Consider the following 23,731-nt stretch of genomic DNA (forward strand, 5'->3'; position numbering starts at 1 on the left):
TTGAAAAATATATGAATTAAATTTCAAATATTGAAGATTTTAACATAAAAAAAATGCAAAATGTTTTCCAAAAGTAAAAAGCACAAGACACCTTTTTAAGAGGTTTTTTTGAAGCAGATGCGTCTTATGTCTACAAGAGAGTATCGCCCACAATGCGTCCACGTGGACCAATAATATAATTTCGCTCCAAATCAAGACGTGGAGAAGGAAACAGAGTTTCCCTTTCCTCAGTTTCTCTGCCAAGTGGAAATGGTGATGACTTATCATCTTTTTTTTCCTGTCTTTGACCTACCGATTTCCCATTGTTGTCACATTTGTGGTCTAGATTATCATTATCTTATCGTCAATAAGATTTTTTTTTCATTGTTGAAATGTTTGACTCGCTTATTTTTACATTTACAGAGAGAAGGTAATCTATGTTTCTTCCTATATCATCAATCGGCTGAATGTGAAACAGAGGCAGCCGAGATCAATGGGAACACTAGGAACATCTATTAAGCTCAAAAACAAAATTTGAAACTTCCGTCGGTTTAAAAAATGATTGTACTATTTTATTAACGAATAAAGAATCATCTCTGTAATCTGTAAAGATTGTGTAACTACAATATAATTCAATCTTAAATACAAGAAAAGAATATGAATATCAATGATTTGTAATTGTGACCTATGAAGATTCTATTTCCTCCATTTGAGATAGCTGAAAATGGGTTTCTGTGGAACAGGTAAGCACTTGACAACCCAACCAAGTGGCCAAGAAACAGCTGCAACGGCTATGCATGCTCCCCATTGCCCCCAAGTCAACCTCTCTGTATCTGCAAACCGTTTCAGAAACTCTACCATCACCACTTGAAGAAGAATGGTTACCCCGATGATTCCTATGAACAGCTTGTTTTTGTGTATACCCTCGAATACGTTCTTCTTCTCCAACTTCCTTGCGTTGAATTCGTTGAAGACTTGGCAAAATACGAAAATATTGAAGATCAATGTGTCGTTTACCTTCTCTGTCACCCCGAAGATTGATTCACCGCTGAATTGTAAGGTAAGGAGTACGGCTATTTGGTATAGAGCTTGAGCTAGTAGGTTCCTCCACATGATGTTTGTGATAAGTGGCTCAGTTCGACCGACGGGTGGTTTCTCCATCAACTCCTTTGTAGGCCGCTCCGTGGCTAGAGCCAAAGCACCTAATGTGTCCATAATTAAGTTCACCCATAATAACTGGACTGCTGTTAGAGGGACTTCACCTGCTGATACTGCTGCTACGAAGTTGATACAAAGTGCTGCTACATTAACTGTGAGCTGGAATTGAATGAATTTCTGGATGTTGGTATAAACGCATCTTCCCCACCTCAAGACTGTGGCAACCGAAGCGAAATTATCGTCCAAGATGACGATATCCGAACTCTCTTTCGCAACTTCAGTGCCTTGAATTCCCATTGATAGACCAATATCTGCTTCCTTGAGTGCTGGTGCATCATTTGTGCCATCCCCAGTGACTGCAACTACATGCCCTTTCTGTTTCAAGCATTGCACCATGAGAAGTTTATCAAAGGGAGAGGATCTTGCCATGACTTGGATTTTCTCGACTTTCTCCATCCTTTCATGTGGTGTATAGCTTCTGAATTCCTCACCTTCTACGACTGCACCACTAGACAAGTCCTGACCTGGCTTCAGAATCCCACATTCGGTAGCTATGGCTCTTGCAGTGAAAACATTGTCACCAGTGATCATTTTGATGTTTACTCCAGCATATTGGCAATCTTCCACTGCTTTCTTCACTCCAGGTCTGCATGGATCCTTTATACCCACCAATCCTAACAGGGTCAAGTTGTCTTCTTTAAGCTTTTTCTGCTCCTTTAAATTTTGGTACTCTTCTTCTGGAACTTGTTTATGGGCAAAAGCAATGCACCTGAGGCTGCTGGCTGCCATGCCTTGAATAATTTGCTCGAATTTCGTCCTTTCGTCATCATCGAGATCTTTTTCAACTCCTGAAGCATCGTAGTAGCTTGAACACAGTGCTAGAATCATCTCAGCAGCTCCTTTCCAGTGAACATGGACAGTGTCATCATCATTCCTTCCAATCAAAACACCACTTCTTTTTTTCTGAGAATTGAAGGCTTCAACTTGAAGTACTGCATAACATTTCTTCGTTTTCTCCATATCCATCTTCAATTCCACCACAGCCCATGAAAGGATTGCTTTTTCTGTAGGACTACCTGAGAATTCATATTCTGTTCCTGGAGAAGCTCTATAAACACTGCCAGTAGTGTTTAAAGCAACACCTTGATGGATCAAATCAACAACAAATGGAGAAATTGAGGAAGCTCCCTCTTCCATGGATTCCTGACCGAGCCAAAACTTCGTAACTTTCATTCGGTTGAGTGTGAGAGTACCTGTTTTGTCTGTACAAATTGTGGTGGCAGAGCCCATTGTTTCACAGGCAGAGAGCTTTCTCACCATTGCTTGATCTGCCATCATTCTCTTCATCGAATAAGCCAAAGTCAGTGTCACAGCCAATGGTAGTCCTTCTGGAATTGCAACGACAACAATGGTAACAGCGGCAGCTACAATTCCCACAACAGCATTTATGATATCATCACTCTTTGTCTTGCTTCCATTGAACTCCCGGTTTCCGTTCTCATCCGTTGTATGCCCTGTGAAGTAACGGACCAACAACACGACAAGAACCAAGAAAGCAACAGCTAAGCCAACTTTACCAATTGATGAGGTCAGCTTGTTTAAACGTGCTTGTAAAGGTGTTTCATCGTTGGTGTCACGGCTGATTTGGCACATCATTTGGCCCCATGTTGTGTTCATGCCAACCGAAGTAACAAGCATCCGAGCGTATCCATCAGCCACCTTCGTCCCTGACAATAAGAATGGATTTTGGTTGCCATTAACCTCAACATGATCACTTTCCCCAGTCATGCTCGATTCATCAATTTGCAGTGAATGGCCATCTATGAACAACCCATCGGCCGGAACCTGATCTCCGATCTTTAGGCACACAATGTCTCCAACAACGATATCAAATATAGAAATCTGTTGTCGCCGACCTCCTCTGACAACATCAACCTGAATATTGTTGCTGACTTTCGATAACTTGTCGAATTGTCTGTCCTGCCTATAGTTACTTACAGCAGAAACAGCAATGACAAGAAACACAGCTACGAAAATGCTTCCACCATCATACCAACCGTCTTTGAGGCCATGTTCTTTGATTCCAAACCCAAGTGAAAGAGCTGCACACCCTAAAAGAATCATTATAGTAAGGTCTTTAAATGCTTCAACCACAAAATGAAAAAATCCCTTGGTTGGCGGTTTCTTATACGTATTGGAACCGAACGCCTCTCGTCGACGCTCAATGTCCTCGGCACTACCTGAGACACCGACCTGAGTGTCGGTCCCAAGACCAGAAGCCACACCATCGACCCCACCATGTTTCCGTAACTTCTCAATCTTTTTCTCCTTCACCAGCTCAATGAGAGTTGGTTGATCAATTCGGAAGGGACTGTTTTCTTGCATGACAGCGAGCGAAACATGAGACGGCGATCGATGAACGACTCTGGCTTCATCATTGGCGGTTGCGGTTTTGGTGATAAGAGAAGAAAACTTTCTAGAACAATAGATGGTAGCGAAAAGGGAGTGCCATTTCTTTCTGGATTTAGGAAAGGTGGCCGAAGGGACTTGGATTGTATATTCAAAACAAAGCAAATTCGATTGAAGAATGGTAGTCATTGAAAAAGGAAACAACAGTAATACAAGAACAAGATGATATAGATTGAAACAAAGGAAGTGCTCAGTGGTATCTAATTTGATTTACAGATGATATGTTGTATGCAATGAAGAATATCAATAAGATTATCTATATATAATACAAGAAAAGAACGCGTAACAAAAATGTAAAATATTGTGATAAATATCTGCTGTATAATATATGGAAATGACAAATCAATGAAATTAAGGAAACACCTGCAGCTTTCCTGGAAGTACCATAGGAATCCTTTGTTTAATCCCCAATATCACGCTAAAAGTAGGTCGACTGCTATATCGACCAATTTTAATGCCTTTTCACCTGCAAATTATTAAACACTAGTAAATGAAACGGAAATAAATTGCGTAATGATAATAAATAACAATATTAAGTAAATCTCAATCAATTCATACTTTGGGTTTTATTTATTTAAGCTGGAGAAGCAGTTTGTAAAACATAGTTGTCATATGGATCTTTATTATCGTGTAATTTTTTTGTCGGTAGGGTTTTTTTTTTATTATTTTAAATAAAGGTTAAAGGTAAGATGCAAAGTGAGAATATGATTCTTTTTTATGTATTTTGTCGATGGAGTCTTAATTCAATTAATCTCTGTATTATTGTGCAGGAGGACATGAGTTCAAGTGCGTTGAACTGCATTATCTTCCTATTTAAATGTTGAGGAATGACTATTGATAGTTCTAGGCATTGTATTAAAAATAATATATATATATATATATATATATTAAAAATTTATAATAAAATTAATGTTAAAAAAATTATTTATCTATTTTAATAAAAAATATCAATAACTATATATTAAAACAATTTATCGAGTTCAATTGGAGCCAGGGACATGGGTGCTGGTGAAGGAGAAAGGGAGGAAATAAAAGAGAAAGAGAAAGGAATTTTATTATTATTTATTTAAGTATTATTACAGATTTATTGTTAAAATTTATATGATATTTTGTTAAATTTTTTATATCTTTTATTATTCATTTTATGTTGTAGTTATGTTATTTTTAATGTTGTATTTTAATTATTTTCATAAATTCTATTTGTGTCATGATTCAATTTAATTACTTTTGCTGATATTGATTTTCCTTAAAATTATTTAAATAATTTATTAAAATTATTAAAATAATTTATTATACTTTTTACATTAAATAAATTTTAAAAATTATTCCCAATAATGAAATGAACGAAGAAAAATAGTTAGAAAATACTATCATTATTTACTTGATATATTAAAAGAGTTGTCAAATGTAGACTCAAAAGTGGAAGAAAAACATGTTTTCCTAACATTTAAAAAAAAAACCAAATCGTTCATATTATTTAAATTATTTACTTTAAGCATGTTATTTATCGTGTTTTAATTTTCTCATATATCTCAATTTATTTAATAATTTACTATATTTATCATAAGTTTTAAAATACGATTATAAGTTAAAATAAGAGTTATTTAATATAAATTTCAATACTCCAAAACATAGAACTTTTAAGCCCCCAAAAAGAACATAAAACTTTATAAATTTAATTAGTATTAATTATCACAAATGATTACATAGCATTTTCATGATAATATTTATTTTATAAAAGTTTTATTGTAAATTGCATATTTGCATAAAGGAAAAAGAGATTGAGTGACAATTGAGTCATTGACGAGTCAAAAGCGTGGCGACCGGGCCATGAAAATAGGTAAGCTTCATCATCTCAAACTCTGCGTTTTCATTTTGTTTGACACTTGGCATTAATTAAACATGCAACTTTAATAAATAATTATTTATTTACTAATACAAAGAACAATTATATTAGATAAGTTTGCTTATGCCTTCAATCTTTCTAATTTTCTGATTTTTTTATTTTTATTTTAAAATTTATCTACTTTCGAAAATTTTATTATTTTTAATTTTTAATTTTTAATTTTTAAAATTAAAAGTTCTAACTATTGAAATTAAATTTATCACACGTCGATCAAGTGTTGGCTTACTCTCGAGAATTGAATTGAATTGGATATCAATTGAGAAAGACAAAAAAATCATCCAAAATTTTAATTACTGAAATTAAATTATAATCTTTAAATTTTTTAATTTTTAAAGTTTTAAATAATTTGATGACTTAATATATAAGACACGATAAATTCACATAAGGGTTGAGAATTAATTTACTTCAAATACAATTTATTTTAAATAGAAGAGTCGAATTAAATTGAATAATGATATAAATATTGTGAATTAAATTTCTCATTATATTTTTATATAAAATATCAAAATAATAATTTAATGGCACAATTTGAATAAAAATATTATTTTTAAACATTTTTTTCAGTGGAAAAACTAAAACATAATACAACGAACAGCCACCACATTAACTGACACACAATATTAACATATAATAATACGCGACGTTACGCGTTGGAGGGCTTTTGAGTTGTGAACGGAAGCAAAAAGGCAACCGCTTATTTTTTATTCTTCAATAAAATAAACGAGGAAATGCAACTATGTTATGTATTTTCGAGTAAATTACATTTAAAGTTATTAAATTATTCGTAGATTTATGTTTTAGCTACTTAATTTTGAAAATTGAAAAAATAGATATTAAACTATACGAATATTTTCATTCAAGTCACTAGACTGTTAATATTTTTAAAAAAAAATTCGACTAGTGAGCTTCAAGCGACGATTTGATGACTGATCTACGAGCAGATCCAAGTTGATCTGACGATTAGTGTTGAAGATTGAATTGTGGAAGAAAAATGTAATGAGAGCTTTCGATTGATGTACTCAATGCGAACGGAAAAAACCATTTAACATCCTAATGATTTAAATAAAAACTTTCAAATAGTTTAATGATTATTATGTAATTTTTTTGAGTTGAATGATAAAACTTAAAGTTATTAATAATTTAATAACTTTAACATAATTTACCCTTAAAGATAAAGTAGGAAATGCAAGTCGGCTTCGTATGTTTTTTAAAAATTTTCCCACATTTTCAGCTCAGATCTGCTTGCAATCTTATCTGTTAGACAAACTTATTTTAATTTAAAATTGTAAGATTTTGGAAGCTAAATTCTGTCCCTATTATTTATTGGTCTATAAATTATGCACCGTCGTTATCTAAAATCTAGTTCTTGTCTCAATAAATTCGAGATGAGTTGGTAAAAATTTTTCTTACTCTAATCACAATAATTAAAGGTTCGATTCTCATCCAAGATATAAAACAGATTAAAACTTGTGACCAACGTCGATCCCTTTAATGAATCTTATGGAATGTAAAAAATTAATCATCAGATTCAATCCATTAAATATTTTAAAAACCTCAAAATTCTTTTTAAAACAAAACTTCGTTAATTACAACCTCTAAAGGGTTCTTTCCTAAAGTTTTTTAAAATGGATTATAAACATTTTGTCATCAATAAGATCTATTTAACTTTATTTAATTAGACTTGGATTTAATAATAATAAAAGGTTATTTTAAACAAATAATGAATAAAAGTTAAAATTAAATTAACTCATATTAAAATATTATAATGTACAAGTTTTACTTGTTAAATGTTAACACGGTTTTAGTATTAAATATCATCTCCAAAATTTAATTGTAGGCTACTCAATATATAATTATAATTAAATCTAATATGTGATGCACACAGAATTTATATGTAGTAATAAAAAATTAGGAACACGCTACGCGGTTTCTTAACTTGTTTGACTTTTTTCTTTTTCTTTACCCAATATGTGATGTCGGAATTCAAACCATTTAATTACTGTGTATAACTAATTATTTTTATATACAAATATTTAAAATTATTTATGCACTCTCCTCAACCCTTCAATAGGAGGATAAATACGCTTCAATGCACTCGAATCCATATCCTCCTACATAAGCAACACAATGTTAATACCAACCGAATTTTATATGTATAAAATTAAATGCATAAATTAGATTCCATATCTATTTATAGGGTTTTTTTACAAAATTATTATAAAAAAATAACCAAAATATTATAACTTTTTTATTTACCAAATTATTATAATTTTTTTATTTATCAAAATATACAAAAAAAACAAAAAATAGAAAGAAAAAAAAACTGACACAGTCTAATCAGGCCAATCACATTGGCGGCACCAAAGGTGCCAATGTGATTGGCGGCACCAATAGCGCCAAAGGACTAAAATGTTAGTTAAGGGTAGTTTCAAGGACTTGACATGCAAATTTAATATTAATCTCATACTTACTTACATCTAAGTATGACATTATCCTGAATTAAATTACCAATTTAATGAAATTATAAAATTAATTTTAAGACGACATACTTTTATATCATCTTTAAACAAAATAATTATAAATTCAAAAATTAAAGACGTGTTTAATAGCGTCCAAATATAAATTCATTACCACTCAATCTAAATTTATTATTGATTAAAAACATTTTCGTGTAATAAAAATCTAGTAAAATTACAAATATAAGTATAATCCAAATATTGAGTTTTTAGTTATAATATAAATATATATTAAATTAGATTGATTTATAATAAATATTAAAAGGGGCCGGTAATTGTGAAATCCATTCATCTAATTAACTTTTGGACGTCATTTGACATCAATGGATACAATGAGAAAAAGAGTACAACAAATAAACTAAAAAGGACTTATTGGAGAATACAAATTTGAATGCAAAATTAGTAATAATATTATACATATGCGTTGATGATGAAGAAAAGTATGTTCATCCAACGGTCGTCATCATTTTGACAAACTCTTCATAGTTGACTTGACCATCACCGTCCAAATCGGCTTCTTTGATCATCTGCTCAACCTCTTCATCACTTAATTTCTCACCCAAGTTCATCATCACATTTCTCAGCTACATTTAATTGAAACGGCAAATTATTATTTCAATCTTTATTTTTCTTTAAACTATATAATAACAAATTTATCCATAAAAAAATAACGATTAAATTATGATTTTCGTCCTTATTAAATCTTCAACCTAGAGATATAATCCCAATACTTCAATTTAAATATTATTAATGTTATTTCTTTTAATAACAAATTAGTGGAAGTAACTATTTTAGTAACTATAATTTCACTTTTTAAATAATATATTGAAAATCGGATTTTTCTTTTTTAAATTTCATACCAATTGGATTAAGAAACAACTTTAATAATAGTAGTGAAAAATTAAATTATCCCAATTCAAAATGTAATGATGAAATCCCTAAATTGAACAAAGATTTTAAAAAATGGAAAATTAATATAAATATATCTCTCATTTTACTTTTATTAATGTTTGGTCATTACTTTTCCCTTTGATCCGCCACATGCTAGCCATCAACGTGTGTAAATCGTATAATATTCATGGACTATTATCAGTTATAATAATAGCTAAGTTGTATTTTTCATACTTTTCTATATGAAAAAACCCAAAGCTAAAGGTCAAAAGTTTTTCAAGTTGAATGAGTGCGTCAAAAAACTTTTGTTTGAATTTCCATTTTCTGGGTTTTAAAAACAATGCAATGATAATGGGAAATTAATGTTCATTATTAACTCATAATTAAAAAAAATTACCTCAGAAGCTGAAATATAGCCATTTAGATCTTTGTCAAAAACCCTGAAAGCCTCTTTAAGCTCCTCTTCTGCATCAGTTTCCTGTATTTTTTTTTCACACAAATAATTTAAACCCATTTTTTTTTATAAAAAAGAACCCGAATTAAACTCGAGTTTTTAGTTTTTAATTTTTTTTGGGATTTGTTTTATACCTGCATTTTCTTGGCCATTAAGTTCAGGAACTCAGAGAACTCAATAGTTCCATTACCATCAGCATCAACTTCATTAATCATATCTTGAAGCTCTTCTTCAGAGGGATTTTGATCAAGGGATTTTATCACTGTTGCCAATTCTTCCACTGTAATGCAACCTATATAAACACACCATTAAAGCTAAAAGGATTAAAGAACTTGATTCATATATATATATATACTGCATTGAATTTTCAACATGAAAAAAAAAAACAAAAGACTGACCATCTCCATCTTTGTCAAAGAAATTGAAGGCTTCTTTGAACTCAACAATCTGTTCTTGAGTTAGTATATCACCCATGGTTTTGTTTGTTTGGTTGTCTGGAAAATGGAAAGGAGAAAAAAGACCTACAAAAAAGAAACTTTGGGAAGTTTAAGAGAGAGAATGAGAAAAATGAGGGTGAAGCATATGTTTGAGTATAGCTCAAAGTTGAGGCTTAGCTGGGTTTATGTAGGAGTTTCAATGCAAGGAAATTGAGTGAAATCTTCTATTAGGTGTAATAACAAGTTGGTCCTTGGACAATAGGTAAAATGTCAATTTGGTACCTTGGAATTTTTTATTTGGCTTGATGCTTTTGCTTTTATTCCATCCATCGTGTTGGGATCTAAAAAAATAAAAAATAAAAAAAAAGTTCTGAAAAATCTGAAAATTTAGAATTTATTTTTCTGGAATTTTTAAAAATATATTTTTGAAATTATAAATATAAGAATATTCTAAAAAATTTAAAAAGATTCATAAATTTTCTGAAAAATATTTTAAAAACCCTAAATTTCCAAGAAAAGATTCTCAAAATTATAAATAATTTTGAAATTATATCTTTTAAACATTCTTAAAATTTCTAAAACAAAATCTAAAAATTGTGAAAAGCACGATGTGAATTTTTAAAAAATTAAGAATATTAGAACTTTGTTATAATTTTATGGTTTTTATAATTTCAAAAAATAATTAATGTGAAAAATTTCATATATTTATAATTTCAAAAGAAATATTTGTTTATGATGTTCATTTTAAATTTTATATATTTATGATTGTTTTTCTTCTGGTAATTTGGCCTTGATGATGTGGTTTTAAGATGACATTCTATAGACACTAACAGCTTTTATTGTCTACTTATTGCCACAACAACTAATTTTCTCTTTTAAAACATAAAATTGGGAGGTACCAAATTCATAGATAAAATGAAACTACATGTACCCAAATTTAAAAAACAAAATCAAAACACCAAACTGACATTTATTTTATAAAGGCGAAATTAGGTATTAAGCATTTATTTTACTATCATCATTTAAATTACTAAAAATTAAGTTAAAATATAAAGTTCTTTTTTAAAAAAATAAAAATTAACAATGATATTACAATTTTAATTAAAAGTAAAAATAATAATAAATTTGAAGGTCAAATCAAACATAAACATAATTGCTACAAAATATTATTATTTTTTGAAGTAATGGGAAATAAAATTGTAAGACAGCTGTAAGAGTTCAATGTTTAGGAGACAAAACTAGTAAAGCATTCAAAGTAAAAACATTGGAGACTCAGACAAGCATGGGACCCATAGTTCAAGGATTAATTTATCATTTTTTATTTCTATATTATATATGTCTATTTTATGGTTCATGTTCGGGGTTTATGGTTATTTTTTTTAATAATATTATTTCGAATGTTTGAATTTACAATTTTTCATTGAGAGTGTAGGAGGACGTAGGTTCAAGTGCGCCGAAGCGTATTATTTTTTTTATTTAAAGGTTGGAGAAAAACTGTGGCGTATTGGTAGATGAATGTGTTGGATAAAAATAGATATAATAAATTGTTTTAGAAAAATCAAAATGAAATGAATAGGCACCAATGTGTTATTATTTAATACTTCATTTGTAAGGTAATTATACCATAAACAGCCGCCACTTTTTCAAGTATCTAATTAATTTTTTTTCTTTTTAAAACATAAATATATTAATAACACTTCTTTTCTAATTAGTAATAAAATTTCAAACCCACATATCTGTATTTTAAAGTTTAGTATAATGTAATAATAAAATATAATGAAGGGATTTTGTAATGGCATAAGTTAATTGTAAGGAATAAGGACCTAGGTGAATAAATAAAGGAAAGAATGGGGAACTCTATAAATAAATGTGCATTGCTGTCGACGCGGTTTTAATTTTTAATTAATTTTTGTATTGGACGGCGCGGTAAACTTGAGTCATTTCCAGTAGGTCGTCACTTTGTACACTCTTTCAAACTTGTGGCAAAGCTTAGGCCATTCAAAACTTGAGTGTACGAGGGTCTCAAGAAGTGTTAACATGATCAACCAACAGTTTGGCAAAAGCACCATTAAAAAATTATTAGTATCATTAAATATAATAAAAAAATTGATATTTATGGTTTTATTTTGAAAAAAAATTAAATTTATGACATATCTTGAATTGATGTCGAGTCTATCTATAATTTTTTAAGGTAGATAAAATGATATTTAATTTTAGGTTGAGACAGGAAAAGACCGCTTCACCTCTTTTATTATTATTATTTAAGCACCAAATTCGAAGTCGTATGGTATATACTTTAAAATTGATTTTAATTTATGGCGAAATTTATTTGGATTTATGTTGAGATATATTTTCATTATCTATTTAATCGTGCAATATAACAATTAATTTTAATTGCAATTTATATTAAAATTATAGTTGTAAATGTGGTTATATTTAAGAAAAGAAATGAGATATGATCCAAAGATCTAACATACTAAAAAATAAGAATAGAAAGGCTAGCAAAGAATACACAAAGACACGTAGAAATAATTGAACAAGAGACAAGGAGACAAGATCATGGTCGGCAGTTTAGACTTTGATTCTTCTGACCTTGAAAACTCATGCTTTCATTGAATTGACTTTGTGAACTTTTGTTTTTTTAAGGTGATTATGTGGTACGCTAAATATTTTTATTTTGTTAAATTTATTATTTCTACAAATAATTTTAGGCATTCGAGCTTTTATTAGAATTGGAAAATAAAATTTTCACGTAAAAAATAGTACTGAACAGATTGAAAGATAAGCAAAGGACGCCTTAAAAGTTCTTCCTCAAAGAGTCGAAAACTACTTAACTAGAACACGTTTCAAATGGTACAATATAAGAGTTTATGGTTAGTGTAAATAATTTTAGTTGAAGACATTGGAGGCGAGTAAAATGAAGGGACATTAATTGTGTGGTTGAATACTGGTCTTGGTCGGTCACTATTTTATTACGCATTTGGGATTTATCCCTATTTATTTACCATTTAATTTAATAGTTATATGTATTTTTTATTTTTACATTTTTATATTATAAAAAGAAGAGAATTGATTTTAAAAAAAATATAATTTGGGGATTTTTTATACAATTAAATTATTATTTTATGAAAAATCAATATAATAAATCCTTTCCTCTTGTTTCTATTATTTAATCGAACAAAAACATTTAAAAATATTTATTCTCGTATCATTTTAATTAGAATCAAATTTTTATTTGATAGGACTCAAATATAAGCACTTAAATTTCAAAGCTCAACCTTGTCAATAATGTCAAAGACTTTGTTAGTTATTTTGTTAATCCAAACATAATTCTATAAAATTAAACCCTACTTAACAAAAAAGTATTCATTAATTTTACTTATTTTCCTTTATTACTGTTTTTTCATTACAATTTTATTCTCCTTTCATTACACAATTGAGAAAAGGAATGAAATTATTAAAATTTAATCTCTAAATGTCAACATTTACTAATCTTGTCACTTTATCTATGACTAAATTAGTATTTTTTAGGTACTATAACTTATATAACCATCTAATTTTACAAAACAAAATAATAAAAATATTAAACCTTCATTTAATTATTAGTGTTTTAGCCCTTAAACTTGTGTTTTTGTTAGACCACGCCAAAATGAATAGAAAAGTTAACGTTTTTAACTTGTTGATGTTACATACATGCAATTACCATGTGAATGACACATCATGAATTAATTAATTTTTAAAATTTAAAATTTTAAAAAATATAAAAACTATTTTAAAAACTAAAATCATTAAAAATACTAAAAAATATAAAAGTTATATATTTTAAAATTTTAAAAATTAATTAAATATCTACATGACTATCCACATACATGTCACGTCAGGAAAGTTAACAAACATCAACTTTTTTATCTATTCTGAATTGATTTGACAAAAAATACAAGTTTAAGAGCTAAAAGAGACAAAATTAAATTGACGACTACAATGAAATTTTGTAAAGTTAAAAGGACCAAGAAAATGATTATGACTTTCTTTTATTACTATTAATCTCAATATGATAAGTAAACGGTAATTAACCAGAAATGAATCTTGATCAACTTTGTGGATATACGATATCTTGCATCTTCTTTACCAAAATTAACAAATCACTCACAATTCAAGAAAAAGAAAACATAGCTTATAGACATTAATCTATCAGTACATGTGATACAAATAACAACACAAGAAAACCAAAAACCAAATATCATCCAAATAAAATCATTGGGAAGAAAGAAAAAGGAAATAAAATCACTTACATATGTAAGTAATAGAGGCTTCCAACAGTCGAATCATGAACTTAGGATAGAGTAAGAGTTGCGGATACTGAAATTCGAATCTCGAACTTGTTAGATGACACCCTTTTAATTGTGACTACATGAACTACATGAAGCAATTGGATTAAACTCGGCGTTCAACTGAAGATGCTAATCTATATACAAAGTACAAACTTCAGCAAGCTTATTTTTCTTTTAAATAGTAGTTTCTGCATAAGGAACTATGACTACTTATTAACTAAATTTTACCTTGGTATGGAAAATTGTTTATTATTCGGACATCTCTGATGGCTTCTTAACCTCTCGTAGCTGCACGGAATTGTCAAAGCAGTGATAAAAACCATAGTGTGGGAATCTCTCGTACCAGGTCTCTTGTTCCACGTGTGTGTCCCAATGCTCCCCACTGCTACTCTTTCCGTATTTGTGAACCCATCCCGAGCCGTTGTGTTCCTCACCCCATGTGCGATTCCATTGATCTCCATGCTTTCCTTGCCACCATGTTTCTCCTTGCTTTACACCACGCCCATGGGTGTCAAAATGTTCGTCCCACTTGTCACCCCATTTTGACCAACCATCACCTTCGCAGCGCTCTGCCCACTTGTCGGTGTATTTCACACTGCCACCATATCCATCGTATTGTTCACCCCACCTGACATAGTTGCAAAAACTTGTGATCAAATGTATTAAATCAAACTGGATGATTATCGAATATCTATCCTCCAGAGATTGATCTTAAACGAAGTGGCCATTTTCTTCATCGGTTCAGCACTTCAGCTGAGTCGAGTCATTGATGATTGAATCAAAACCATTGACCTAGAACTGAGTTCAGTCAACTGACAAATAGGACCCAAATTCAATGTCATACAAAACCATTCTGACAAAATCCAAAATAAGCTTTGGATGACATAAGACATGGATTTAAGCGTTTCAAGAGGTTGTTTAGAGCTTGCTAGAGTAAATTTCGACAGGGATCAAACAAGGCAATGCTCTTGTAAGCAATTTATGACCGGTTCAAGATTGCAACCATAAACAAATTCTGGATAAAGAAAATAGAAACAGTGAAAATTATATCCAAACTAGATATGATGTTTAATACCTTTCATGCCAGACATGAGCATGACCAGCCTCGAGGGGCGTGTTTGGGTCAATGCTGCACCACTTGTCAGCCCATTTCTCAGATTTTCCGGATGCATCATAATGTTCCCACCATTTTTCTTGCCACTCCTCACCATTAGCATTCTTTCCCCACTTATCAGCAGTTTTTTCAAGATGTACAAGCCCACTATCCTGAACCAAAGAACACTTTCAGTAGATATTTTTTCTTTTAAAACACAATATTCTGATAAAAACACATTATCTTAGCGTACTTCAATATTTTTGGACTGCTTTAGAACACAGTTAAAATTTATTAACGGTGCAATAATTTAGAGAAAACAACAAAGGGCACAAAAAAACTGTGATCAATACACTTTGAGCTAGATATGAGATTGACACAAACAGTAGCAAAGAAGTAAAAGATGCTAAAATAAAGTCATAGATTTAAATCTCTTCACAAAGCAAGCAAATGTGTGAAATGTAAATTAGAATACATCTCCCTTTAGCTTTATTCCTTTCTCCTTTTCTTTTTCTCCTTGAGAGAAGAAGGATGTTTCGTCAATGCCACCTGGCTTGACTGCTGGTGGAAGCTTTTAATAATGTTGCTCTCAGAAAAGGAGAGAGACCAGGAAAAGCATAACTAGCATACAGACAATTTATTATCTCTTAACCTCAAAACGACAGCTCTTTTTCCATTTTTTGTCAAGTTATGCTTGATATGTATCTAAAAGTACATCTATCATGCACTACAGTCAGACTATGGAAAATGATGAAATTCAGCTACAGTGATCTAGTTGTGACTAGACGGGTGAGCTAACCCTAGAAGGGATTCATTCCACACAATTATTTTACTACAATCCGACAAATCTCTGCTCCCAACCATTCATTATACAGGGTTCTCTACATATGCTTACGTGGAGCCAAGATGGACCATATACTCTAAGGATGATTGAACTTCATAATTAAATCACAATTTAATTTAGATGATATGAACCCCAAGTAAAATGCAATAAAAAAGAAAGGGTCCTGAGAAATGTATCATCTTGCTTCAATTATGTTGTTTTTACTGACCTGCAACATCGATTCTCTCCACTTTTCACTCCAAACATTCCCGAAAACATCACGTCCTGACTTCTCAGAACCTAATTCCTTGTAGTCGAACTCATCAGAAGCCTCCCAGTACTTCTCTTGCCATTCAACAGCTTGGTCAGCACTAACACCCCTGATCATTGTCCACCTGCAAATCACACCATCAGGTCTTTGCTCGATTCCCGTTTCAATCCACCATCTTGTTCCATCTTGATTGACTCCTTGAGATGATAATTCTTTGGCCTTATGAAGGGCATCAGCTGCTTCTGCAGCATGCGCTGAAAATTCAACTTCAAGGTCACGTTCCTCTTTTAAAGAAATCTCTTCTACATCAACCTCAGATGCTTTTGTTTTATCAACGTCTAGAAGTGACTGAAACGGTGGAAGATTGCGGGTGGTCTCGTAAGCTTTACTCTCAAAAGGAATAGAGAGAAAGCCAACGGACCGCTCTTTCTCTAGAACTGGATTGCTAGAAATTGGATACTCCGAAGTTTGTCTAGCAGCCTGCATCCCATCCACTTCATCTGAAATTTGATCATTACTTGAAGGAGGTGTCCAGGACCAAAAATCTGGACCAGGTGTCCCATTTCCTGAATTTTCAGGTCGAGTAACAAAAATGCTCCCACCCTGCTTTCCTGTTAAATTAAGACTCCGTTTACTGAAAGAAATAGTAATAACTTTATAATAAGCTTAACTCTGATGATCATTCCGACATTGGGTACTCTGAAAATTATCAGCTGCTAAGTGCCAAAAGTAAAATTAGCCGAGACATTCTTGCCAATCTAACATTGTTAATGGAGTAAACGTGCTTTTACTACTAAAGATTGAAAATGTGTGAGCTGCTGGTTATAAAAATGTCATTGTAGCTTCACATACTCAAGTAACTAAGCTGCGCTTCCTTTTTCCTTTTCTTTTTAATCGAATAATAAATTCCCTTCATTTGAGTTCTCCAAAAGATTAAAAAAAAAAAAAGCTTCTCGGATTCTTTAATTCGCTTCAAAGAAATGTTATCCATTTTCTTTAAAAATGATATCCTCAGATAAATTTTTTTTTAAAAATCAAACTAAATCATTTTAGAAAAAACAGATGTCAACAAAAATAAATACAATTTAAAATTTTCAGATTAAAAAGGATTTTAGTTCTTACCATCTTCTTGAACTCTAACTGAGTTGCGATTTTTGTTGTTGGAATCATCCTTTCTCGAAGAATCCTTGTTCCCGATAAGAGAGCGAGCCGCCGCAATCGCCGCCGCGGCACGATCAATTACTTGCATTCTCTGAATCTGATCCCTTTCTTCCTTCGGAGTTTCCAGAATCTTCTGGAACTCCTTGCTCTTCTTCTCTATAACCTCTTCCTTCTCGTCATTACCGCCGCCGCTATCATCGTCGGTCTTAGCCAAATTTTGAGTGAGCTTTTGAAACTCGGCTTCCTTCTTTTCCCTCTCCACCGCTTTCCTCCACATACCGAGGTACGAATTGTCGCCATCAACGGCTCTAACAACCGTCAAGCTCGTCCTGCTCCTCCTAAAAATCCTTTGGTAAACTGATTTTGGCGCGGCAATGAGCGCGCGTTTATGGTGGTCGGGAGGGAGAGGAGTGGAGGCGCGTAGAGCGGCGCGTGAGAGAGAAGCCATTTTTGTGGTTTTTATTCTTGGGAGAGTGAAATGAATTCGGAACTGCGTGAGCGAAGATATAGAACGTTGGGACTTGGGACTCTCTTTTTGAAGTTAGCGCGTGATTTTGTGAGATTTTTACAGTTTTTTTAGGTTTAAATTTGTCATCGATCCCTGTACTTTAACGAAATTTAATATTTAATCCTTATATTTAAAAAGTTAAGAGCTAAGAACTCTTGCTTTTTATTTAAAAATCTTAGCTCACTCACCAGTCATCACTATCATTAGTATTTTCTATCAAAAATTTTAATTTTACATGATTAATTTGTATTGATATTACAACACATGATTGAGGAAAAAATAAATATGTCAACAAAATTTGAAGAAAATACTAAAATGTTAATCAAGGGCGAATCTAGGGTAAAATCTCCTTTTAAACTTAAGTAATTCAATTTAATTTTTTTAGTACCTTTGTTACATAAAAATTGTATTTATGGCCTTTCTAAAATAATTAATAATTCACTTTAAGCTATTTTGAACTCTCTCTTTTGGTAAGATTTGGCATTCCCAAAATGTTTTATTTTATCTCAACTCTCCTACAAAATTTTTAGTTTCTCCCCCAAGGCTATAATTTTTTTTAAAAAATTTAAACTTTTAAAATACATGGACTAAATATCAATTTTGTAAAAATACAGGAACTAATGGCAGATTTTAACCTATATTATTTTTATTCAAATAATTTCGTGGCATCGAAGGAAAGTTCAGATGCGGTTTTGTTGGCTACGGTCGGTTCAGGTTTAACGGATTTACCTTTTTCTGAAACCGTCAAATGGATATCACATAGTTCTGCCGCGATGCGCAGTTTTTATTGCAGCTTTCTTTTTAAATATTGTTAAGCATCGTAGGAAATAGGGTTAACATCCAACTATTTTGATTGATACTTAACAATAAAAAGTTAATTAATATAATATTAAAATTAAATAAAATTTTTATTTTATAAAAATAAACTTATTTTTTCTTTTACAATATATGATAATTTTATTTTTCAAGTTTTTGTTTTATTAAATAGAAATTCTAACTTAGTTTACTAATTTTAATATTTATAAGTTAAATATTATTAAAATAACATATTTGAAAGAATTCTTTTATCAATTTATGTTTTCAAGTCATCAAAATTAATATTGAGTGGTAAATTTTATTAAAAAATTTAAAATTGGTGATAAAATTTAATAAAATTTAAAAGTAAAATTCAATTACATAGGAGTTGAATGATAAATTTATTCATGGTTTCAAAATATAAAAAAATATAATAGTAAATTTCAATAAACACCTATTATGGTAATTTTGCACTTTTAAGCCTAACAAGTATTTCGAGTATTTTCAACTCCTAAGTAAAATTATTAAACTTTTTATATGAAAACTAAAATATATCCTTTGAGAAATTATATTAAATTTTGAAATATAATATTATATCAATTATAAAAATTATAATGATTGAATTTTAAATTTTAAAAATAGATGAAATAAAATTAATACTAAACTTAAATTATTATGATTATAATAAATAATGTAACTAAGTAAAATAAAAGATGAAATTAATATATAACATCGGAAAAATTAAAATAGTATATCATGAAAAAATAACACAATATTTGGATTTTTTTCTTAAAAGGTGAATACATCTAATTTTCAAACATTATTATATATTTTTAGTATATTAAAGAGTTCATTGCACCAAAATCAACTTATTACAAAAGTAAGCAGACCACCTTTTTGGTGGCTCATTGGCCTAGCCGCCGTCACCACTTACTATCAGAGGTAGTTCCCCTTAACTTTTCGATATCTCCACAAGATGAGAGTATTTTGGGGAATATACATTTAGTACCTAATTGAACTAAAAAAGTTTTAAGTACTAATTAAACCTTTAAAGTAAAGTTTAAGTACTAAAATGTATATTTATTTTTTTTATTTTTAGTATAAGCCTCACGAGACTCTTAAAATTTCGGATTCATGAATAATTATGTAATACCTTGTTGATAAATATTAACCATTAAATAAATAAAAATTGGTGGTTACATATACATCAAATTATTACAGAAATATAATATACTTTTATACATTTAATTTTTGTTGTGAAAGTGGACCATGTCAATAGTAATGGTTAAACTGTTTGTAATCATCTTGCCGAGCAATGAATTCACTTCTGTTATTGGTGACTTAACGTTGGCTTCTTCAAATGCATCCTCACAATGATATATTTTGTCCACATTGGAGCTTAGCTCCACCCTCAGTTGTTTGTCATCGCCAATCGAGATAGCATCAAGGATTCTATGTTTGCTTTCAAGAATAGACTTGTAGTTATTGATACAAATGTTAAAACAATTAGTGATGGGTTTTGAGTTTGAGGAAGATAATAAGAGCTTTGAGGCCTTGTCCAAAGCTTCCTTAGTCTTAATATCAATTGCTTCAACCTCGATATTAAGAATAGACACGGGATTTATAGCAACCTTTTTACGTAAGAATGGAATAGTTGTTATTAAGCATTCAACTGGATTGTCAGTCTTATCACAAATTCGTTGAAGCTTAGGATCGATAACAGCAGGTAGTGTTTGATCGCCTTGTCGAACATTATATGAAGATGGAGTTAAAGCTATTGATGAAGTAGTAAAGAATAAGAACAAAACGAGGATGGAGATTAAGTGCTTCATCTTAATTACCTCTTCGTTTAGAGGCCAAAGATTGGGAAATGAAAAGATGACTTAAGTGGTAACTATTATTGATCAATTTAAACTAGTTTGAGGCGTTAATTTTAGATAGAACTAAAATATTGGTTCGCGTTGTGCCACAAATTTTGGATATTATTATAATGGCTTACATTTAAATACATTGTTAAAGAAATATTTGAAAAAATTATCAACTACAAATTACCAGTTTTTTTTCTCACAATTTGTTAATTTAGGATATTGTTACATAACATAAAAAACTATTTCGTGACAATTTTTTTTAGTATGAAGAATATGATTCACTCACGTTACGCACTCGGTTGACTATTTGTTTATGTTAAATTGTAGAATAAAAAATTGAAGATTAAAATATACTCTAAGTAAAGTTTTCAGAACTTGACCGATGTCGAACTAGTCAGGCCACAAGTTTGTATGGTTTGATTTAATAAATTATTAAAAGATCATAAAAATATTTTTAAAAAACCAATTCAATCGTTTTTTTTAGCCGGTTCAATCAGTTTATATCGATTTGTGGATCTCGGTTTATCTCTCTCCGGATTGATAGCCCGATCAATTCTCGGCCCGACTGGCCACTTTGATTCAAACAACCATGACATTAAGTCTCTACACCTAATGTATTAGGAATTTAGTACTCCTATTTTTATTTTAAAAAATTTAATGCCTCTACTTTTTTGGATTTAAAAATATGCTTTCAAATTATATATAACCACGTAACATGTTAATTGAAAAGTTAACGATATTAACTATTTAAACTAATTTAACACTATAAAAATATTAAAGTCATTAATAACATTATAAAATATAGAGATCAAATTACATTTAAAATTAAAATATAAAAATTAAGTCTCAAATTTAAACATATTAAAATTAAAACTGAAAATTAACCATTTTTATAAAATGAAAAAAAGAAAAGAAACATGGTAGGTGTGTGCATGTCAGCATGAGGGTTGAGGAAGATCCTCTTATATATATATATAGATTTTGAGCATAACTAAAACGATACTATTGTTTTATAATTAAAAAAGAAAAAGAGTGTGGAATGGTTTGGACAGTACTTTTTAGAGGTGCTCATGGGCCGGGCGGGGCCCTGCTCAAAATATGGCAAAATTTTTCCCAGGCCCGACCCGACCTATTTTTAATAAATACTAAAAATTTATTTTAAAAAATAAAAAAAGTATTTTAAAAATATTTTAAAATTAAAAAAAATTAAAAAATAAATATATTTATTATACCGGGCCGGGCCGGGCCAAAAAAGTGGTGCCCGAGGCCCGGCCCGTTTTCTAAACGGGCCTCATTTTTTTGCCCAATCTCATATTTCGGGCCTATATTTTTACCCAAACCCTCCCATATTTCGGGCGGGCCGTCGGGCTGGGCCGGGCCGCCCGGCCCATGAGCACCTCTAGTACTTTTATATAGAACTAGATTATAATCCCCTACTTTGTTGGGGATTTAAATAATTATTAAAATATAAAATTTTAATTATATTGAATACTTTTCAATTAAAATACCTTTAAAATATATCAATTAAAATATTATCTTATGTCTTTAATATTTTATGAAAATAATTTTGGAATTAAATTAAGATAAATTAGTAAAATATGAGGTAACGTGAGATTAAACATATGATGTGATAGAATTAAAACATGACACATTATTCATTGTGCGAATCAATTACTTCATGATATAATTAAAAATAGAATTTAAAAATAAAATTCTAAATGAAGTAATAAAATATAATTACTATTAAAATTTGATCATTATTATATAAATTAAAAAAGTACAGGTATCGTAATAACAATTAAACCATTTATAATGTAAAAAGCAGGACACCTGTGTTAGAATGCCCTTATGGATATAGATTTAAAATTGGAATTATATCATTATTTTAAAATAAAAAACCTTTATTTTTGGGCACTACTTTTATATAGTATATAGATGTATAACTTTAGTTTATTAATCATTCATATCATAAAATGTTAATATTTTATTTGATTGTTGCCATTGATCCATGGTATTTTATATGAAAACTAAAATATTTTGGGATTATATTAAAATTTTAAATATAATATTGATATCAATCATAAACATTTTAAATATTATTTTATGTGGGTATCTCCATAAGGTGAGAGTATTTTCGAGTAAATCATATTCATATTTGTCTTATTTTGGTTATTCCAATTTAGTCATTTTAAATAAAATAATTGTACAAGTTAGTTGTCGTCGTTAAAAGTTTTGTTTTCTTTTAACGGATTGCTGACATGGCATATTAGTTCGTTAGGTGATTGACATGTGGTATTTTTTTGTTAACTTTTGACTGAAGTTTATGAACCTCTTTATAAACTTTAGGGGGGAATAGACTTGGACTAATTATAGGGAGGTCTCTAAACTTTGGTTAAAAGTGAAAAAATGTCACATGTCAATCACTCAATGTATTAGTGTGCCACATCAACAATCCCTTAAAAGAAAATGAAAATTTTAACGACAGCGACTAATTCACACAATTATCTTATTTAAAGTGACTAAATTGAAAAAAAATTAGAGTGACAAAAATAGGACAAGTCATATTTTAGAGTGACCATGGATATGCTTTACACTATTTTTTTTAGGTAAATATACATTTTGGCACTTAACTAGACCAAAAAAACCCTTAAATACCAATTAGAACCTCGAAGCTAAGTTCAGGTACCAATATATATATTTAGTAAAGGTCTAATCAAACTTTTAAAATTATGAATTGATTTAAATTAATATTTGGAGTCTGAATTTGGTAACTTTTTCATATTGGGGTCCTAAATTTTTTTATCCAACTTAGATCCTAAACTTGGCAATTGTTCTCACATTAGGACCTGAACTTTATTTTTTGGTCCATGTTAAGCTTTGAATTTGGCAATTGTTCTCACATTGAGGTCTGAACTTGACAATTGTTCTCACATTAAGGCTTGAATTTGGGCTTTCAAAGACTAACTTGGATAAAAAAAAATTTTAAAATCCTAATGTGTGAACATTGTTCGTGTTTAAAGCCTAACTTAGACCCAAAAAAAGTTTAGACCTTGCTGTGGGACAAATTTAAG

At 30.2% G+C, this 23,731-nt stretch overlaps 4 protein-coding genes across 4 annotated transcripts; all 4 read right to left on the reverse strand.

Moving 5' to 3' along the window:
• Positions 1-529: 529 nt before the first annotated feature.
• On the reverse strand, positions 530-4,049 carry LOC105800556 (putative calcium-transporting ATPase 13, plasma membrane-type). The gene has a single exon (XM_012631754.2). The coding sequence runs from the start codon at positions 3,733-3,735 to the stop codon at positions 676-678; it is 3,060 nt and encodes a 1,019-aa protein (XP_012487208.1). The 5' UTR covers positions 3,736-4,049; the 3' UTR covers positions 530-675.
• Positions 4,050-8,303: 4,254 nt separating this feature from the next.
• Positions 8,304-9,963, reverse strand: LOC105800557 (calmodulin-like protein 11). The gene is made up of 4 exons (XM_012631755.2): positions 9,772-9,963; positions 9,508-9,665; positions 9,317-9,397; positions 8,304-8,612 (listed from the first exon to the last, which is right to left on the reverse strand). Exons 1-4 carry the CDS (start codon positions 9,845-9,847, stop codon positions 8,475-8,477), a joined length of 453 nt encoding a protein of 150 aa, XP_012487209.1. The 5' UTR covers positions 9,848-9,963; the 3' UTR covers positions 8,304-8,474.
• A 3,999-nt stretch (positions 9,964-13,962) lies between these two features.
• On the reverse strand, positions 13,963-17,999 carry LOC105800559 (uncharacterized). The gene is made up of 4 exons (XM_012631756.2): positions 17,451-17,999; positions 16,287-16,939; positions 15,217-15,407; positions 13,963-14,769 (listed from the first exon to the last, which is right to left on the reverse strand). Exons 1-4 carry the CDS (start codon positions 17,935-17,937, stop codon positions 14,391-14,393), a joined length of 1,710 nt encoding a protein of 569 aa, XP_012487210.1. The 5' UTR covers positions 17,938-17,999; the 3' UTR covers positions 13,963-14,390.
• A 2,037-nt stretch (positions 18,000-20,036) lies between these two features.
• LOC105797990 (uncharacterized) lies at positions 20,037-20,624 on the reverse strand. The gene has a single exon (XM_012627851.2). It carries the CDS (start codon positions 20,622-20,624, stop codon positions 20,037-20,039), a length of 588 nt encoding a protein of 195 aa, XP_012483305.1.
• Positions 20,625-23,731: the final 3,107 nt, after the last annotated feature.

The sequence above is a fragment of the Gossypium raimondii genome, chromosome 9 (assembly GCF_025698545.1).
Source record: "Gossypium raimondii isolate GPD5lz chromosome 9, ASM2569854v1, whole genome shotgun sequence".
Lineage (NCBI taxonomy): Eukaryota > Viridiplantae > Streptophyta > Magnoliopsida > Malvales > Malvaceae > Gossypium > Gossypium raimondii.